This window comes from Carcharhinus amblyrhynchos, unplaced genomic scaffold (genome assembly GCF_965287045.1).
Source record: "Carcharhinus amblyrhynchos unplaced genomic scaffold, sCarAmb.v2.hapA scaffold_39, whole genome shotgun sequence".
Lineage (NCBI taxonomy): Eukaryota > Metazoa > Chordata > Chondrichthyes > Carcharhiniformes > Carcharhinidae > Carcharhinus > Carcharhinus amblyrhynchos.
Window position 1 is genome coordinate 4,320,607 of NW_027649780.1, and position 21,756 is coordinate 4,342,362.

The 21,756-nt window shown below is 45.9% G+C and overlaps 1 protein-coding gene across 1 annotated transcript in view; it reads right to left on the reverse strand.

The window, feature by feature from the left end:
- LOC145363622 (uncharacterized) overlaps positions 1 to 21,756 on the reverse strand; it is a 115,526-nt gene that overhangs the window by 32,536 nt on the left and 61,234 nt on the right. Inside the window, exon 3 of the mRNA XM_080218806.1 lies at positions 10,414 to 10,571. Within this exon, the coding sequence (XP_080074932.1) occupies positions 10,414 to 10,571 (158 nt within the window). The remainder of the gene's footprint in view (positions 1 to 10,413; positions 10,572 to 21,756) is intronic.

The window sequence follows — 21,756 nt, forward strand, 5'->3', positions numbered from 1 at the left end:
CAGGGTCCTGGGTTCGATTCCCGGCTCGGGTCACTGTCTGTGTGGAGTTTGCACATTCTCCTCATGTCTGCGTGGGTTTCCTCCGGGTGCTCCGGTTTCCTCCCACAGTCCAAAGATGTGCGGGTTAGGTTAATGCTATGGATTAGTATGCTATGGTTTGGTTAAGGCCACGCTAAAACTGCCCTTAGGGTCCTGAGATGCAAAGGTTAGAGGGACTAGTGGGTAAATATGTAGGGATATGGGGGTAGGACCTGGGTGGGATTGTGGTTGGTGCAGACTCGATGGGTCCAATGGCCTCTTTCTGTGCTTCTATGATTCTATGACACTTAATATATCCACATCTGCACATTTACCACGGTATCCCAGTATCAGGCCCGGTAGATGGAGGTTTCCGCTCGAGGTTATGTATAGCTACTGAAGCTAATACAAAGACTCAAATTGCAGTGTACTGATGTTGAAGATGTGACTTTATTTAACCAAACAATCGAATGGGAAAATGAGATGAGGAAGCCGAACAATGGCCCTGCGAAGGCAACTATAGATTCCCAAAATGATATTGCCCACTGCTCCGGTGGGCTTTAGCCTGTAAACATTCATACAAATCAGTCAGTAATCATAGAACATAGAAAAACTACAGCACAAACAGGCCCTTCGGCCCACAAGTTGCACCAATCATAGCTCTACCTACTAGGCTTACCTATAACCCTCAATCCTAGTAAGTCCCACGTACTCATCCAGAAGTCTCTTAAAAGACCCTATCGCATTTGCCTCCACCACCACCGACGGCAGCCGATTCCACTCACCCACCGCCCTTCCCTGGTCTGAATCTAACTGAAGAAGCATTAGCCCATCTGGGTACTATCTCATTTGCCAACATGAAAGCCACCATTTTGGCTGCAGCATCTTTGCACGGGAATGCCTCTCTACCCACCGGGTTAGCTGATCAATAATCACCAGGCTATAACTCTTCCCTTGCACTCTGGATAAAGGCGCTGTAAAAATGCATAACTTCTCCCACCCGTGGTTGATTACTCATCTTGACCTTGCAGGGACAACCTGATTCCAGTTGGGTGCACTGCAGGCACCTTTGACAAGATTGTATGTGCAAGTGCCTGGCCTGTGTGTGCAAATCCATGAGATGCCTCCAGTAAGGTCAGCTGTATTACTTCTGGAAATGTTTTACCTTCCCTTCTCCATACACAGTCTTGACCTCTCTGTCCTCCACGTTATTCCCATTCTCTTCCCCGACACCCTGTATCTGTATCACATTAATGTCTGTATTTCCCACCACCCCCCCGGCTTGTGTTTCTGCCTCACTTGATTCCTTCCAAGTTCTGTTGTAGCGAGTTTTTAGCTGCCTTATCTGCTGTCCTGTTTCCTTCTTGGGCCCGAGTATAAATCATCTGATGGGCCTATATTTTTACATCACAGCAGCTTCTAAAGGAACTGTGAGCTGCCTGAAGTAAATTCCTGATTAGATGTTCATGCTGGGTACGTCCCCGCTAAGTGTTACAAATCCCTTTCTTCCCCAATCCGTCATGTAGTCACGGACCACTCCAAAGACATATCGGCTATCTGTGAACACATCTTCCTCTACCCCACTCTAAAGCATTGGTCAAAGTTAGTGACTCTGCTTCTTGCTCCCCGGGATTTATTCTTCTGCAATCACTGTCCCTTTGTCATTCACCGCCACCCATGCTGTGTGGGGTTGGCCATTGACATACTTCCTGGCTCCATCTATTTACAGATTCATCACCCCCTCCCCAGTCAGTGGTTCCGTTGCTAACCCCCTTCCCTCGCTCCTTCTGTCACTTCCGCTATACATTCTCGCTCTGTTCCTTGCACTGCAGGATTTTCTCTTGCATCTCTGCTGATCTCTACACGTTTGGCTCCTGGCAGAAGATAACGCTTCCCACTTTAAACGTCTTCCATCAGAAACCCCTTTTTAATCTCCCTGCTTCTAAAGGCTGAATGCTTGTGTGTGGGCTGTGGAGAATTATTTCTCCAATCAAAGTAAGTGGCTCGTTCACTCTCATGGCCCAGGATGCACATGCTAAAGCCCTTACACGTTGGTGCATTCTCCTGGCTACTGCATCCATCAATCTCTTCCCATGCCTTTGGGTTACTGCTGCAGCTTGCACTCCATCACTCCCCTGACCAAAAAAAATGTGAAATAGCTTGGCAAGATCCGGTAGACCCAGGGCGGAGGCTCTTACCGTGGGGCTTGTTTTAAATCTGAAAAGGTTTGTACTTCCGTGTCTCCCTATACTACGTCCTCACTACTAGCCTTTCCTCCCTTAATCAGGTCCTGTAAAGGTTTGGCAAGTACAGCATAATCCTCCACAAAAATTCCTGCAAGTTAAAAGGCTCCAACATTTGTCTTACCCCTTCCTGATGAGAAGTCTTTGCACATGAAATTCCTCCACTAGTCATAAGAACATCAGAAATAGGAGCAGGAGTAGGCCATCCAGCCCTTCGAGCCTGCCCCGCCATTCATTAAGATCATGGCTGTTCTGATAGTGGTTCAGTTGTGTGCAGTTTTGGGCGCCGCACCTGCGCAAAGATATTTTGGCCTTGGAGGGAGTGCAGAGGAGGTTTACTAAGCTGATACCGGAGTTGAGGGGGTTGAGCTATGAGGAGAGGCTGAATAAACTAGGCTTGTACTCGTTAGAGTTTACAAGAATGAGGGGAGATCTCATTGAGACGTATAAGATGATGAATGGGATGGATAGGATAGAGGTGGAGAGACTCTTCCCGCTCAAAAAAGACAGTAGAACTAGGGGGCACAGCCTCAAGATAAAAGGGGGGCGGTTTAGAACGGAGTTGAGGAGGAACTTCTTCACTCAAAGGGTGGTGAATCTCTGGAATTCTCTGCCCGTTGAAGTGGTGGAGGCTGCCTCGCTAAATATTTTTAAGACGCGGGTTGATGGGTTTTTGATAAGAGAGGGGATTAAGGGTTATGGGGAGAAAGCGGGAAAGTGGAACTGAGCAGCGACAGATCAGCCATGATCTTATTGAATGGCGGGGCAGGCTCGAAGGGCTAGATGGCCTACTCCTGCTCCTATTTCTTATGTTCTTATGTTCAGTTCCACTTACCCGCCTGCTCCCCATATCCCTTAATTCCCTTATTGGTTAAAATCTATCTACCTGTGACTTAAACACATTTAACGAGGTAGCCTCCACTGCTTCAATGGGCACAGAATTCCAGAGATTCACACCCTCTGAAAGGAGAAGTTCCTCCTCAACTCTGTTCTAAACAGATTCCCCCTTATTTTGAGGCTGTGCCCTCTAGTTCTGGTTTCCTTTCTAAGTGGAAAGAATCTCTCTACCTCTACCCCGTCTAGCCCCTTCATAATCACACCGTCCTATCTAAACCAACTGCCTGTATCCCTCTATTCCCCATTTGGTCATGTGTCTCTCTGGATAAGTAAGGATCAATTGATTTGGAGGTTCTAAGGCGATTAAGGGACCTAAGGAAGATGGTAGAACGAAAAACAGTAGAGCCCAGAAATAGCTGGGTTGGATAGACATCAGCTTAGAGAAGTCAAGATTCTCTAGAATAGGTGTTCTAAAAGAAAACACTGTCCAATTACCTTGTAAGTCTCTATAAGATGTCCCCTCAGCCTTCTAAACTCCAACGAGTACAGGCCCAATCTACTCAATCTCTCCTCATAAGCTAACCCCCTCATCTCCAGTATCAATCTGGTGAACCTTGTCTGCACTCCCTCCAAGACCAATATATTCTTTCGCAAAGAACAGTGCAGCACTGTTGCTAAACCAACTGCCTGTATGCCTCTATTCCCTGTCTGTTCATGTCAACACATTTCTTAAGATTTTACAAGGTAATTGGACAGTGTTTTCTTTTAGAACACCTATTCTAGAGAATCTTGACTTCTCTAAGCTGATGTCTATCCAACCCAGCTATTTCTGGGCTCTACTGTTTTTCGTTCTACCATCTTCCTTAGGTCCCTTAATCGCCTTAGAACCTCCAAATCAATTGATCCTTACTTATCCAGAGAGACACATGAACAAATGGGGAATAGAGGGATACAGGCAGTTGGTTTAGATAGGACGGTGTGATTGGTGCAGGCTTGGAGGGCTGAAGGACTTGTCCCTGTGCTGCACTGTTCTCCTCATTTCTTGCTGACATATCATGGATAACAAACTAAAGAATTATCAGATTCGGGAACACAAACTCTTGAGCTGCCACCAAGATAAACATAAAAACCTTTCCACTAAAACGTACAAACCATCAACTGAGATTCATCCTCCTCACCTGCAGATTATGTCACACAATTCAAAATTATTAACATGTTGTAAATACATCTGGTTCAGACAAAGAACAGAGCACAGTACTGGACAGGAACAGGCCCTTTGGCCCTCCAAGCCTGCGCCGATTACGTTGTCCTATCTAGACCAACTGCCTGTATCCCTCTATTCCCCGTTTGTTCATATGTCTATCAAGATAAGTCTTAAATGTCACTAACGTGTCTGCCTCAACCACCTCATTCGGCAGTGCATTTCAAGCCCCTACTACCCTCTGTGTAAAAAAACTTACCCGGCACATCTCCAGTGAACCTTTCCCCCTTCACCTTGAACTTGTGCCTCCTTGTAATTGTCATTTGGGAAAAAGCTTCCAACAGTTCACCCTATTTATACCTCAATTTTATAAACTTTTTTTTAAGGACACCCCCTCAGCCTATGTCTTTCCAGGGAAAACAATCCCAGTTTATTCAATCGCTCCTCAGCTAATACCCTCCATACCAGGCAACATCCTGGTAAATCTTTTCCGCACTCTCTCTCCAAAACCTCCACATCCTTCAAACTGAAGTTCATGCACATATTTTAAAGGTTCTGCAGCTCTCTGTTCACCTTGTGGACACTTCCCAACGACTGATTGTACATCCCTCTCTGCCTCAATTTCTTGAAAACTTGAATGTTCCATTATTTCTCAAAAGAATAAAGCAGACTGACGTACTATTACCAACTGTTCCATTGTTGGGTCTTTTCTCCTTTCTTGATGTGTTTCACAACCTGAGGATGTCCGGAAATGCTTTACAGCCAACGGAGTTCTTTTTGAAGTGTACTCACTGCTGAAATATAGAAGATGCAGTCGCCAAATTATACACAACACAATCCCACTAATCGAAATGTGATTAGGAACAGGAATCTGTTCAGTGATGCTTGTTGAGGGATAAATAATGAGGTTAACTAGGGGGAACTCCCCAGCTTTTTGGAATAACCTCCTGGGAACTTTTACATCTGATCGAGTGGATAGGTGGGGCCATGATTGAAGGTTTCATCTGGAAGATGAGACCTGTGACAGTGCAGCGTTCCTTCAGTACCGGATTTAAGTTTAATTTCACATACCTTCAGTTACTCTTATGGACAAGCCATAAGATTTTAGTTCTCTTTGTTCTTTGATTCACAGGTCGCCCAAAAAAAGTGGTTGAAGTCATTGCTAATTTTAAAACATTTTATTAAGAAGCAACACCTTAGATACAATACACAAGGTAAATAGGCAGAAGACATACAACTTGTAACAGGCGTGAGGATGCATCTTTACTTATTTTGGCAGAACACTGTTATTCTCTAAAGAAAGCTGTGTGTGTAAGAGATTTAATTATATTGGGGAACGGTTAATGAAGACTAAATATCTGCGAGAGTTGAGAGATAAAATAGGTCGAGCTACTAAGTGCATGTATTGGTAATGAAGTAAAGTGGATTTATGAATAAATATGTAGAGTTTAGAAGTTTGCAGTAGGAAATAGACAGGTATTTGACTTTTTGTTAAATTTCAAAGGGCAGTAAAATACTTCTACAGCTTGCAAATGAGTCATTAGTAAACAAGGGAAGGTTATTTTATTTAACTCAAAAGGGAAGGCAGTGAAAAAACAGAAAATATTATATTTTGGAAAAGTTCAAAGTGAGACAAAACACAATGGAATTGAAGATTAAAGAGAAAAAGGATATTTAAGGAAAGATGCAGAGTTGCACCGACTGCATGGGGATGACCTTGTGGAAAGAGCTCTCTGCTGTGAGAAGGTGCAAAGTTTGAATCAGCCATTCAGTCAAGCAAGAAATGTCTATGTTACATAAAGCAATCTTGTTTCTCTACATTCTTGGATTTCCACAACAGAGTGGAAGCAAGCGAGAAGTCGTCTGCTATATAAGTACTAAAATCACAGTAGTTTTTTCTTGGGTAATGTTACATAGATTTTTAACTCTTAAAAATCCAAAGGTTGCCAGGAAGGTGTTTACTTCAAGGTTCTGACCAAGCATTTTGTGAGGAATGTTTTGTAAACTATGTTTATTGTGTAACTATAATCTAGTGTGCTTAAGTTTTCTATTCTTGTCAATAAATCCTATTAATTTATTTAAAATCCCAAAAGTGTTACTGGAATTCTTTGCTGCTGGGCTCAGTGGGTTTCTCTTATTCCCAGAATACAATTTAAAGGGTTATGATCATTGAGTCAAGTTTCCCCCTGGGATTTGGCTTGTTCAACAATTAACAGCTGCTGTGGCTGTAACACAGCAGTGTGCCAAATTGGACAATCTCTGCGGCTGGAGGTAACAATCTCTCCGGAATGGTACACTGATCCCGGATCAGGGAGATCCTGACCGCCATGTCTGGAAGTGCTGGTTTAACTCTATTGCACTTTTCTTCAGTAAAAGATCTTTCGTATCTCTTCTTTATTTTCTCAATCACTTATTCAATTGTCCATTAGAGAGGGACAGATATTCAAGGCAGTCCCTCTTACTTCCATCGGCCATCCATTAAGTCACTTTGTTGTCTATCGCTTGCAACAACATTCTGTTTAACGTGTACTCAGTGTAGGTTTTTCTGTGGGTCACGAGATTCCCTCACCCTATCCATCTGATCTGGTTTCAGGGTCTGTGCTTGACCTGTGCCTTTGGCAGATATAACAGACATAAATTGTCCTATATTTGTCTTTTCAGGAATATTTTTTAATTAGGGGGAAGTGGGTTGGAGGAGATATTCCTAGAATAGTCAACACATTTAGGAGTTTACAAGGTAATTGGACTGCGTTTTCTTTTCAACTTCTCCAAACTGATTTCTATCTAACCTAGCTATCTTCTAAGCTATGGTCTTATTTTCCTAATTTCTTAATGACATATGGGCGGCACGGTAGCACAGTGGTTAGCACTGCTGCTTCACAGCTCCAGGGTCCTGGGTTTGATTCCCAGCTTGGGTCACTGTTTGTGTGGAGTTTGCACATTCTCCCCATGTCTGCGTGGGTTTCCTCCAGGTGCTCCAGTTTCCTCCCACAGTCCAAAGATGTGCGGGTTAGGCTGATTGGCCATGCTACGAAATTGCCCCTTAGTGTCCAGGGATGTGTAGGTTAGAGGGATTAGTGGGTATGATGTGTAGGGATATGGGGGTAGGGCCTGGGTGGGATTGTGTTTGGTGCAGACGTGATGGGCTGAAGGGCCTCTTTCCGCACTGTAGGGTTTCTATGATATCAGGAGATAACAAAACTAAAAAGAATGATCAGAATTGGCAAAACAAACCTTTGAGCTGGCCACCAAGAGTAAGTGTAAAAACCTTTCCAGTAAAAATGTACAAACCACTGACTGAGATTCATCCTCCTCACCTGCAAATTATCGCACACAATTCTAAATTATTAGCATGTCGTAAATACATCTGGTTCAAACAAAAGTTCATGCATGCATTTTAAAGATTCTCCAGCTCTCGGTTCACCTCTACCCACCTTGTGGGTATTTTCCAACTCCTGACTGTATATCCCTCTTCACTTTGATTTTACTCCCTCTGATAGATACCAGGATGTTTAGTTCTGTCCTGTTTTAAAAAACTCAGTCTCCCTACGGCGTATGTTCCAATACCTCAATGATTTTAACTGCTGTCCCATTCTACTGACCACATTATTCGCTCAATATTGTTCTGTTATTGAGTAGCTGAGTGTGTCTGGGACCCATTCATTCATCAGTGCAGCTTCACCAGGCATTTCCACATGTTAGTTTGCACCATACATAATACATTACATCTGCACAGTTACACCGGTATCTTAGTATCAGGCTCCATGTGCCATCTGATACAAGCCACTCGCGTGCTTTCAGATAATCTTACCAAAAGCTCAGGGGGTGGGGAGTCTCTTTCCAAAGAAGATCTTTACTTCTCTTCCCCGCTCCCCCCCTTCCATGGTTCCAGTGGCCAGACCTTCAAACTCAGTTTTGTTTTTCAAAAGAACACAACCATCTCCAAGAGGAAGCTATCAATTTGCTCATCCACACTTTTTTCACTAGAACGTACATAGATAATCAGATTGATCTATTGAGCTATACCCAGGGTGAGATATTCCAATTCCCGTTTGGCGATGTGATTTTTTTTTTTTGTCCAGCTTGTACTCTGAACGGAACATCCCAATAAAATCTCATTCAGGAGCCCTGGAGAAACTATGCTATCCAATTCAATATTCACAATATTTGCAGATCAGAGACAGAAGTATTTGCAATCAGTCTGGAGATAACTCCCATATCTCCTGTTTATCTTGAAAAAAAAAGGTAAGAAATGGAAAAAGCCACAGCTTTAAAAGACAAAAGTCTTTCATTCAAATTGTCACTGTGCTGTCAGTGGAAAGGGTTGACTTTCTCTGCGTGCTTTCAAAAAGGGGTTGGAGCAAACAAACATTCTCAAATTGTACAGACTTATCAGAAAAGAAAAGTTATGTTCAATGATGAACCAACACCATTTTAAAAACTTTTGTTTCTCCAATTCTTTTGGGGTTTGCTTTCAGCTTTGATCAATTGTCATTTCCTCCCCCCACCCTCCCCCATATCTTTCGGGCACCTTTCCAAATGACTGGAATAAAACTAAAGAAAAATGATTTTTTTTTAAAAAAAATGTTAGCTTTCACAGGCAAACTTCAACCCAAAAAGAGCTAAAGAGGGTGAAGCCTCCCACAGCTTGTGAGCTCCGAAGCACAAGGCTGAAGTTTATCTTCAGGGAATCAAATATTTTAGGTGCCTTTTCCAAGTCTACAAGTAAATTGTGATTGACACAAAAGGTTTACTTTCACTCAGTAATTAGAACATTTCACTTTTCTCAGCACAGAAGCTGGCAGCATTTTAGATTCAATATCAATAGTTCACGTCTCTTGTAGCTGGTGTGTGGAGAAGATCATGTTCGCTGTAGATCTGTCAGCACAAAAACCACGCTGTGCTTCTGGATACACTCAGTCTGCAAAGAGCTGGAGTCTTTTAAAACATGACCCTAGTGAAGGCCTTCCCAGTTAAGCTAAAGAGTGAGATGTCCTTGTAATTGTTGCGATCTCCTCCGTCACTGCTGGTCTTTGAATGCTTTTTTTTGCTTCACGGATGTAAAATGGTTCCTGCCTCCCAGCAGGGAAGGAGGTGGGAACAACAGACGGGACTTTACATTTCTGAGCAGTTAGCTGGGTCCTTGCTGGGAGCCTGTCTGCTCGCTCAGCAATCAATGGCCTTTCCCAGCTCGAGTGACGAGGGTTCCTTATCCAAACTTAACCATGACAGGAAGCTGCAGGAGCGTCAAAACAAAGACTAGGAGATGTCCGCCTCACTGGAGTACAGCTCATAGTCGTGACGAGAATGTCACCAAATCGGTGCCGGTACGACCTAATACCCTCTTGATCCCACCGCACAAAAGTACGTAGATATCCCTCGTCAAAAGCAGTCTGGATTTACTGACGTAGGACAATCCATTGTTCGTATGTAAAGTAGCTTCTGTTTCCGCTCCCCCCCCCCCCCACCCTCCAAAAGGCTGCCTTGCTGACTTTCAAGCGTTGCAGTGTTCCAGCTTTGGGTTTATGTTGCACATCAGGCAGGCTTTGCTTTTTGCTACAATTACAGATGTCACCTTTGCTCAGTGAGTCTCAAATCAGTCTTTGTCGTGGGTTCCATCTTTACCAAATGTTGCTGCTGCGTCAGAAACGATTGAACTCCCGAGTTTCACCAATAATCAAAATGCTGATTGTTGAAGTGCCTGTGAAATAGTTCACTTCTCTTGTTAAGGTTCCTTCACAATTATAAATTCCTAATGTGAAGAAAGTCAGTAGCAGTTATTAGCAAAGAATTAATCTACCACTTTCTAAGCGGAGATGTTTACTAGCGGAACCTTTCAGACAAGTAGATTATGCACCAAAGATCAATTTTGGTTGAAGTCAAAAAAGTTTCATAGCTTCGTTGTAAGCAAGTTTTCTGTTGAGAGTCCTTGAAGGAGAAAGATCACAGGTGGAGCTTCCTTTCCAAAAAAAGAGAGACATTGTCGTCCCGAAAACCAGTGATATCTCCAGAATATGAAATTCCAGTTAGTTATAGAGTTATCAGCAAAATCAAACCAATATTGTCAAGACTAATCAATCCTGGACGTGATTTGCAGCCGAAAATTGCAATCACTTGTGAATTCGCTGGTGCCTCAGCAGGTGCTGTGACTGAGTGAATCCAGCCCCGCACACCGAGCAGGTGAACGGCCGCCCTCCAGTATGAACTCGTTGATGTGACAACAGCTGGGACGACCAAGGGAACCCCTTCCCGCACACGGAGCAGGTGAACGGCTTCTCCCCGGCGTGAGTGTGTAGGTGCTCGTTGAGGTCGGTGGACTGCCTGAAACTCTTGCCGCAGGCGGCGCACCGGAATGGATCCTCCTTGGTGTGTACTCGGTGGTGTGACTGGATGGCCAGTATCTGGGTGAACCCCTTCCCGCACACAAAGCAAATGAACGGCTTGGCGCCCGTGTGGATCCGCTGGTGTTCGGTGAGGAGCGCCGAAGTCTTGAATTTCTCCCCGCAGGTCGCGCAGCCGAATGGCTTCTTAGTGTGAACCCGCTGGTGCAACCGGAGGCCAGACGACTGAGTGAACGTCCTCTCACACACGGAACAGGTGAAGGGCTTCTCCCCAGTGTGAACGCGGCGATGGATTTCCAGCCGGGTTGAAGAGTTGAATCCTTTGCCACAATCCTCACATTTCCACGGTTTCTCCATGGTGCCTGCTTCCTTGTCTCCGTCTCTCTAGATGAGGCAAACAGTTGAAACTCTGTTCACACGCACAGAACACACGTACGGTTTCTCCCCACTACGAATGGTGTGATTTTTTTTTAAACACAGGCTGTTCAGCTGGTTAAAGCTCTTTCTACAGCCAGCTCACTGCAACACACTCATTCCAGTAAATGTCTTTTAAGGTTTTTTGCAATCGCACTGATGTTTGAAATGGTGTCACGCAAACAGAACCAATATTTCCCTTTCCAAATTCAGGCTGCTGTAATGGAGGCTGTAGTGTTCAGTTTATGCTTCCAGTCTGTAAGTCTACCGTGGAAATAAGCCCTGGAAGAGAGAGATTACAAACTGTAAATAGAGAAGAGAAACTCTGAACAGGCCATGAAACATCTTTTGCACATTTGTGCCTTCAGAACTGTAAATCCCAACAGAATCCCTATAGTATAGAAGGAAGCCATTTGGCCCATCAAGTTTACACTGACCACAATCCCATCCAGGCCCTACTCCCAAACTGTTTACCCTGATAATCCCTGACTCTAGGATGAATTAAGCATGGCCAACCTACCCCAAGCTGAACATCTTTGGAGTGTGGGAGGAAACCAGAGCACCCGCAGGAAACCCACGCAGACGTGGGGAGAATGTGCAAACTCCACACATGATGTGGAGATGCCAGAGTTGGACTGGGATAAACACAGTAAGAAGTCTCACAACACCAGGTTTAAGTCCAGCCGATTTATCCGATAGTAAACTCACAAGCTTTCAGGGTTTGCCCCTTCGTCAGGTGAATGCAAAGTTCTGGCCTCAGAACCCTCCATTCCTCTGTGCTGTTATATGCTCTGTCTGAGGCCAGTACTCTCCATTCACCTGACGAAGGGAGAAACCCCAAAAGCTTGTGAGTTTACTAACAAATAAGTTGGTTGGACTTAAACCTGGTGTTGTCAGACTTCTTACTGTGCAGACTCCACACAGAGAGTGATCCGAGGCTGGAACTGAACCTGAGCCCCTGGCGCTGAGAGGCAGCAGTGCGAGCCACTGTGCCACCACCTATTCTCCACCTCCCTGTGCTGGAATAAAAACCCCACGGTCGCTAGTCACCCAGTATTTTTCAGGATTGTCCCATGACAGACACTACTATCTGAGGCTGGATGCTGTTTGTCCTGTAAATTAGACCTCTTTAGTTTTTAGGTGTCCAGGTCACCAACAACCTGTCCTGGTCCCTCCCATGCCAACACTATAGTTAAAAAAAGCCCACCAACTCCTCTACTCTCTCACAGGAAGTCTCAGACAGTAGGAGATTTGGTATGTGTGCTCCGACTCTCACCAACGCTTACAGATGTATCATAGAAAGCATTCTTCCTGGTCGTATTACAGCTCTTGCCCCGACCAAGACCGCAAGAAACTCCGGTTCTCTCCGGTCAAGCAGTGAATGCAGCCCAATCCATCACGCAAATCAGCCTCCCATCCACTGACTCTCTACACTTCCTGCTCCTTCAGAAAAGCAGCCAGCATAATTAAGGACCCCACGCGCCCCAAACGTTCTCTTTTCCACCTTCTCCTGTTGGGAAGAAGATACAAAAGTCTGAGGTCACATACCAACCTATTCAAGAACAGCTTCTTCCCTGCTGCTGTCAGACTTTTGAATGGACCTAACTCGCACTAAGTTGATCTTTCTCTACACCCTAGCTATGACTGTAACACTACAATCTCCACTTTCCTCCCCTACATGTGGTATGCTTTGCCTGTACAGCGTGCAAGAAATAATACTTTTCACTATATACTATTACACGTGACAATAATAAATCAAATCAAGTTCTGGTTACATGGAACCATGTCCCCCACTGTACCTGTATTCTGACAGCTGCGACGGACAAAGCCACCGAACAGCACCCCATCCACCATTCATATGGACTCTCAGGTCAGACTGGGGCTTCCTTTTCACTGTAAGAGTCAGCCAGCCCATCAAAACTATCATACTATCTTTATAGTTCAAGTGGCACTGGAGCACGGGGACTTCTTGCGAGCTGTCCACAGAATACCCTCTAAATCTATCTTTCAGTCTTAACATACAACGCAGTACAGGACCTTCGGTTTCACAGGTGGGCACAATATCGAGGGCCAATCTAAAGCGCATTTAACCTTGTTTTATGCTTTTAAAACTGTATTCAAACTCACAATGACACCCTGACTATGACCGTAACACTGCACTCTGTACCTTCGCCTTTCCTTCTCCCCACTGTACTCTATGAATGGTATGCTTTCTCCATATAGCGCAAGAAACAGCACTTTTTCCTCCACCCCAAGACATGTGACAATAATAAATCATTGGTCAGCACTGGTGCCTTACAGCGCCAGAGACCCGGATTCTATTCTTGGGTCACTGTGTGTGTGTGTGTGTGTGTGTGTGTGTGTGTGTGTGTGTGTGTGTGTGGAGTTTGCACATTCTCCCCGTGTCTGCATGGGTTTCCTCCAGACGTTCCAGTTTCGTCCCACAGTCTGAAAGACATGCTGGTTAGGTGCGTCCGCCATACTCAATTCTCCCCTGGTGCGTCCGCCATACTCAATTCTCCCCTGGTTCGTCCGAACAGGCACCAGAGTGTGGCGACTAGGGGATTTTCACAGTAACTTCATTGCAGTGTTAATGCCAGCCTACTTGTGACACTAATAAATAAAAAAAACTCAAATAAATCAGATCATTCCTTTCCTTACAATTTTTCTCCTTCCCTCCTTGTCCAGCCTCATTTAGTTCTCTGTCCCCTTGGTGAAGCTTGCAGATAATGTCTTGGAATCCCTACAGGACAGCAGGAGGAGGGCCCATCTAGTCTGCACCAACCACAACCCCATTCAAGCTCTATTTCATCACCCTACACAAATTTACCCTGCCAAATCTCCCTGACACTAGGCCAAATCAACCTAACTCGCACATTTTCTCTCCCTTGACACTAGGGTCAATTTATCGTGGCCAAATCAACCTAACCAACCCTGGACTGCAAATGAATGAAACAATTCTCTCCCCTGGTCACCAGGAGGCTGAAGCCCCGCCCCTGTCTTTGTTTCTTCACCAAGATGGCCGCCCATGAAGCCCAAGTCACCTGAGCAGCAAACCAGGGAGCTGACAATGACTCTGAAGGGTTTGCCTCGCGTCACAATGCCTCCGGACTGACTGACAACAGCTCAAACCAATAGGAAAAAGGGGCGGCGCTGGAACACTGAGCAACAGCCTCACCTCCTCCAACTCGAATGAACGTGGGGGGGGGGCGAAGCTGGGAGGACCGACTGCGCGCGGCTGGTCCTCCAACCAATCCGAATGAACGGGGAGCGGGGGGAGGGGCGCGGCTGCGCCTGGAGCTCCCTCGGTCTGCGCACGCGCCCCGCCGCACACTGGCCCCCGCTGAATATGGCGACCGTGCATCCGGGCCTGTCTCGGGGAAAAAAAAACCCCGAGCAGCCTTCGCCGGTTCGAAATGCCGCGGCGGCGCGTCGTCAATCGGTGCTGGGGCACGACAGGAGGTGTTTATGAAGCTTCCCGTCGCCCACCCGGCCTGCTCCATCCCTCCCCCGCGACTCACCTCGGCGCTCCCCGAACCGCGCAGAATTTCCACCCCACCGTCTGAAGGCTGAGCTGTTAGTGGCACTGCGCATGCTCCCCGATCACAATGCCCCGGGTTCTGATTGACGGCACTGCCAGACGAATAAGAGGAAAGGGGGCGGGGCTGGAGGACCGAGCGTGAGCGGGCTGGTCCTCCAACCAATCAGTCTCCCAGTCTGTCAATAGACTGGTGCCTGGAGTGAAATCTGTCCTCAGATTAATGCCAAAAATAGCAAATTGTTGGGATCCAGTCTGACCTCACAGTATGCTTTGGGGTTTCTGATCTATAATCCTAAACTGAATGCTAAATTCTATCATGCACTAAATTCTGTACTCTTCCCAGGGCTCTTTAGCTCTGAGATGGTTTATCAAACCTGCCTTATCATGATGGGCGACGGTGGTTAGCACTGCTGCTTCACAGCTCCAGGGACCTGGGTCCGGTTCCCGGCTCGGGTCACTGTCTGTGTGGAGGCTGCACATTCTCCCCGTGTCTGCGTGGGTTTCCTCCGGGTGCTCCGGTTTCCTCCCACAGTCCAAAGGACGTGTTGGTTAGGCTGATGCTTAAAAAAAGTTGCCTTAGTGTCCTGAGGTGTGTAGGTTAGAGGGATTAGTGGGTAAATATGTAGGGATAAAGGGGTAGGGCCTGGGTGGGATTGTGGTTGGTGCAGACTCAATGGGCTGAATGTCCTCTTTCTGTATTGTACGGTTTCTATGATTTCTACGAATGTTAAATTCTACACTCTTAGGGCTCCTTTACTCTGACATTGTTTATTAAACATGCCATATTACACATTTTCAAATGCAAAATAGCCTGATTCCTAGTTGGATCTAGAAAACATTGTTCTAGGAACCTGTTTGGAATATAAGTTATTCCTCATGGCTATCTGCCAAATTGATTTTCCCAATCCACACAGAATCCCTACAATGCAGGAGAAGGCCATGTGGCCCGTTGAGCCTGCACCGACAACAATCCTACCCAGATCCTATCTCTGAAACTCCACATATTTACTCTGCTCATCCCCCTGACACTAATTAACACTAAATGGTGGCACAGTGGTTAGCACAGCGCCAGGGACCTAGGTTCGATTGCTGGCTTAGGTCACTGTGTGGAGTTTGCATATTCTCCTTGTGTCTGCGTGGGTTTCCTCCAGGTGCTGTGGTTTCCCCCCACAGTCTGAAAGACATGCTGGTTAGGTGCCTTGGCCCAAACAGGCGCTAGATTGTGGCGATTCGGAGAAATTTCACAGTAACTTAATTGCAGTGTTAATGTAAGCCTTATTGTGACTAATAAATAAATAAACTTTAATTTAGTATGGACAATCAACCTAACCTACACATCTTTGGACTGTGGGAGAAAACTGGAGCACCCAGAGGAAATCCATGCAGACATGGGGAGAATATGCAAACTTCACGCAGATAGTGACCCGAGGCTGGAATTGAACCTGGATCCCTAGGGCTATGAGGCAGCAGTGGTAACCACCGTGGTAAGTGAACGTTAAAGTCACCCATGATTAATGTACTGCCTTTTTATATGCCCTCATTATCTCCTGATTTATCCTCTATCCTACAGTTCTGTTACTGTCTGGGGGACCTGATTGAGGTGTACAAAATTACGAGGGACATTGAAAGGGTATATGGGAAGAAACCTTTCCCCTTCGTAGAGAGGTCAATAACCAAGGGCCATCAATTAAAGGTAAGGGGCAGGAGATTTAGAGGAGATTTGAGGAAAGAATTTTTTCACTCAGGGGATAGCGGAAATCTGGAATTTCCTGGAATTCCCACCTTAACGGCACTGTGGGTCAACCCATAGAGCATGGACTGCAGTGGTTCAAGAAGGCGCCTCAACACCAGTACCTTCTTAAGGGCAACTAAGGATGGGCAATAAATGCTGGCCAGCCAGCAATGCCCATATCCCATGAAAGAATTTTAAAAAAAATCTGGAACTCATTGCCTGAAAGGGATAGAACATAGAACATTACAGCGCAGAACAGGCCCTTCGGCCCACGATGTTGCACCGACCAATTAAAAAAGCAATGACCCTCTAACCTAAACCAAACCCTTTCCATCCATAAACCTATCCACGGATCTCTTAAACGCCCCCAAACTAGGCGCATCTACAACTGCAGCAGGCAGGGCATTCCAATCCCTCACCACCCTCTGGGTAAAGAACCTACCTCTGACATCCGTCCTATATCTACCACCCCTTAATTTAAAGCTATGTCCCCTCATGCTAGCTTTCTCCATCCGAGGAAAAAGGCTATCACTGTCCACCCTATCTAAACCTCTAATCATCTTATATGTTTCAATAAGGTCCCCTCTTAGCCGCCTTCTTTCTAACGAAAACAACCCCAAATCCCTCAGTCTCTCCTCATAGGACCTTCCCTCCATACCAGGCAACATCCTGGTAAACCTCCTCTGCACCCTCTCCAATGCCTCCACATCCTTCCTATAATGTGGGGACCAGAACTGTACACAATACTCCAAATGCGGCCGCACCAGAGTTTTGTACAGTTGCAACATGACGTTGCGGCTCCTAAATTCAATCCCCCTACCAATAAACGCCAATACACCGTATGCCTTCCTAACTACCTTATCTACTTGATTCCCAACTTTCAGGGATCTATGTACACATACACCTAGATCCCTCTGTTCATCAACACTATTCAGAGTCCTACCGTTAGCCCTATAATCTACACATCTGTTATTCCTGCCAAAGTGAATCACCTCACACTTTTCTGCATTAAACTCCATCTGCCACCTCTCGGCCCAGCTCTGCAACTTGTCCAAGTCTCTCTGTAAACTATGACACCCCTCTTCACTATCTACCACTCCTCCGACTTTGGTGTCATCAGCAAATTTACTGATCCACCCAACTATACCCTCATCCAGATCATTTATAAAAATTACAAACAGCAGTGGCCCCAAAACAGATCCCTGAGGCACACCACTTGTAACCGAACTCCATGATGAATACTTTCCATCAACCACCACCCTCTGTCTCCTATCTGCTAGCCAATTCCTGATCCAATTAACTAAATCACCCCCAATCCCATACATCTGCATTTTCTGCAGAAGCCTTCCATGGTGAACCTTATCAAATGCCTTACTAATGTAATGTGGAAGCAAGAACCCTTACAGCATTTAAGGAACAGTGGAAATGGCACAGTGTACAAGGCCAACGGGGCTAAGTGCTGGAAAATGGGATTACAATCGATAGATGCTTGCTGACCTGTTGCAGTGGTAGGTGAACTGCAGTGGATCCAGACAATCTGGGAGACCGGAGTTGATGCATGCCGTGACTAACCTTTCGAAGCACTTCATAGAGATGGATGTCAGGGCCACTGGGCAGTGGTCATTAAGAGGTTTGTCTCAAACTCCAGGAGGAAAACTGCACCTTTCCGTTTGTGGCTTTAAACAGATGGAGCCCTGTGGGTGTGGAGCAAACAGACCAACATTTCTCACTGAGATGGATTCGTTCAGCATAGACAGCAGGGGATTATTCCAGTAAGAATCTGGCACAGTGGTTAGCACTGCTGCCTCATAGCACCAGGGTCCTGGGTTCAATTCTGGCCTTGGGTGGCTGCCTGTGTGGAGTTTGCACATTTTCTACTCCATATCTGTGTGGGTTTCTTCCGGGTGCTCCAGTTTCCTTCCACAGTCCGAAGATGTGCAGGTTAGCTGGATTGGTCGTGCTAAATTGTGCCTTAATGTCCAAAGATAAAGCGAAGGTCAGGGGGAATTAGTGGGGTAAATATGTGGAGTTACAGGGCCTTGGTAAGATGCTTTTTTGGAGAGTTGGTGCAGACATGAAAGGCTACATGCCCTCCTTCTGCACTGCGGAGATTCTATATTGCATTTCTGAATATAGTAGGAGTTTAGAAGGCTGAGGGGTGATCTTATAGAGACATATAAGATAATGAAGGGGCTAGATAGGGTAGCGGTAGAGAGATTCTTCCCGCTTAGAAAGGAATGCCCTGCCTGCTGCAGTTGTAAATGCGCCTAGTTTGGGGGCGTTTAAGAGATCCGTGGATAGGTTTATGAATGAAAAGGGATTGGTTTAGGTTAGAGGGTCATTGTTTTTTAACTGGTCGGCGCAACATCGTGGGCCAAAGGGCCTGTTCTGCGCTGTAATGTTCTATGTTCTATATGAAACCACAACTAGAGGGCACAGTCTCAATATGGGGGGGGGGGGGGGGGGGGGGGTCAGTTTAGAACAGAATTGAGAAGGAACTTCTTCTCTCAGAGGGTAGTGAATCTCTGGAATTCGCTGCCCATTGAAGTGGTGGAGGCTACCTCGTTGAATATGTTTAAGTCATAGGCAGATAAATTTCTGATTGATAAGGGAATTAAGGGTTACGGGGAGCAGGCTGGTAAGTGGAACTGATCCACTTCAGATCAGCCATGATCTTATTGAATGGCGGGGCAGGCTCGAGGGGCTAGATGGCCTACTCCTGCTCCTATTTCTTAAGTTCTTATGTATCCTTTAGAGATTAGCATAGAACTGACATAATTTGCAACACGGTGGCACCAGTGCCACACTGCTGCCTCACAACGCCAGGGACCAGGGTTCAATTCCCAGCTTGGGTCACTATAGAACATAGAACATTACAGCGCAGAACAGGCCCTTTGGCCCACGATGTTGCGCTGACCAGTTAAAAAACAATGACCCTATAACCTAAACCAAACCCTTTCCATCCATAAACCTATCCACGGATCTCTTAAACGCCCCCAAACTAGGCGCATCTACAACTGCAGCAGGCAGGGCATTCCAATCCCTCACCACCCTCTGGGTAAAGAACCTACCCCTGACATCCGTCCTATAACTACCACCCCTTAATTTAAAGCCATGCCCCCTCGTGCTAGCTTTCTCCATCTGAGGAAAAAGGCTATCACTGTCCACCCTATCTAAACCTCTAATCATCTTATATGTTTCAATAAGGTCCCCTTGCAGCCGCCTTCTTTCTAATGAAAACAACCTCAAATCCCTCAGTCTCTCCCACACAGTCTAGCACTGCGGCCTCACAGCGCCAGGGACCCGGGTTCAATTCTGGCCTCGGGTGTTTGTCTGCACGTTCTCTCCGTGTCTGCGCGGGCTTCCTCTTGGTGCTCCTGTTTCCCCCCACACTTCCAAAGTTGTGAGGTTTAGGTGGATTGGCCATGATAAATTGACCCTTAGCGTCAGTGGGGTTAGCAGGGTAAATACGTGAGGTTACGGGGTTAGGGCCTGGGTGGATTGTGGTCAGTGCAGGCTCAATGCACCGAATAATGGCCCCCTTCTGCACTGTGGGGATTCTACGATAATATTCTATGAAATGCCTGCACTGATAAAAAAGACAGTAGGACTAGGGGGCACAGCCTCAAGATAAAGGGGGGGGCGGTTTAGAACGGAGTTGAGGAGGAACTTCTTCACTCAAAGGGTGGTGAATCTCTGGAATTCTCTGCCCGTTGAAGTGGTGGAGGCTGCCTCGCTAAATATTTTTAAGACGCGGGTTGATGGGTTTTTGATAGGAGAGGGGATTAAGGGTTATGGGGAGAGGGCGGGAAAGTGGAACTGAGCAGCGACAGATCAGCCATGATCTTATTGAATGGCGGGGCAGGCTCGAAGGGCTAGATGGCCTACTCCTGCTCCTATTTCTTATGTTCTTATGATAAGGGAAAAGGTTTAAAGCAGCGGTTAGCGCCATTGCCTCGTAACACAAGGGTTTGACTCCCGGCTTCTTGTCTGTGTGGAGTTTGCACACTCTCCCCGTCTCTGCGTGGGTTTCCTCCGGGTGCTCCGTTTCCTCCCACAGTCCAAAAGACACGCAGGTTAGGTGGATTGGCCGTGCTAAACTGACCCTAGTGTCAGGGGGATTAGCTAGGGTAAATGAGGGTTACAGGAATAGGGTATGGGTGGGATTGTGGTCGGTACAGACTCCAGGGGCCAAATGGCCTCCTTCTGTACTACAGGGATTCCATTCTATGATTCTACAGAAGGAAGAATTTTCTTGAGCCTTAAGGTGAGGAATGTAGACAGAGGGAGGCCAGCCAGAGAAGATTTGAATAATTTTATTAAATATTGTTCAACAGTAAATGCCACTCACACACGTTAAAACTAAAGGACCTGCAATAGCTGCAGGTTTTCATAAGTCATACTGAGGATAAAATTAGACATCAATTGATTAATGATCTGAAAGGACGGACAATGTTTGTTGTCAACACTGAGGCAGACGCTCAGGAGATGGGCTGAATGCAAAGACATTGCTAAGTTATAGGACAGGAGTGGACCATTCATCCCACCAAGCCTGTTCTACCAGTTTTTGTAATACGTTTGTGGGACATTGGTGTGGTTGGCCAGCATTTATTGCCCAACCCTGTTACCCCTTGGAGGGCAGTTGTGAGTCAACTACATTGCTGTGTGGCTCTGGAGTCACATGTAGGCCAGACCAGGGTAAGGACGGCAGATTTCCTTCCCTAAAGGACATTAGTGAGCCAGGTGGGTTTTTCCGACAATGGTTTCACCATCGTCAGTAGATTCTTAATTCCAGATTTTTTTTATTGCATTAAAATTCTAGCATCTGCTGTGGCAGGATTTGAACCCAGTTTTCTAGATTAGATGGGTTTCTGGATTAATAGTCTAGCAATAGTATCACTCGGCCATTGCCTTCTCACAAATGGTTGATCTGTGGCCTAACTCCATATACCTGCCTTTGACCCATATCTAAAAATATTATCTACCTTAGATTTAAACATCGCAACTGACCTGGAATCAGCTGCCATTTGTGGAAGAGAGTTCCAAACCTCTACCATTCTTTGTGTGTAGAAGTACCTCCCAACATCTGTCCTGAATGGTCTAGTTCTAATCTTTAGACTATGCCCACTATTTTCTAGAATCTCCAACCATTGGAAATAGTTATCTTTATCTACCCTGTTAGTATCTTCAGTCAGGTCATCTTTTGAATTCTAGAGAAAATAAGTCTAATTTATATAATATCTCCTCACAACTTCTCCACTGAAATCCAGGCATCATTTCGGTTAGCGCTGCTGCTTCACAACTCCAGGGTCCTGGGTTCAATTTATTGGTAGGGGGATTGAATTTAGGAGTCGCAGCGTCATGTTGCAACTGTACACAACTCTGGTGCGGCCGCACTTGGAGTACTGTGTGCAGTTCTGGTCCCCACA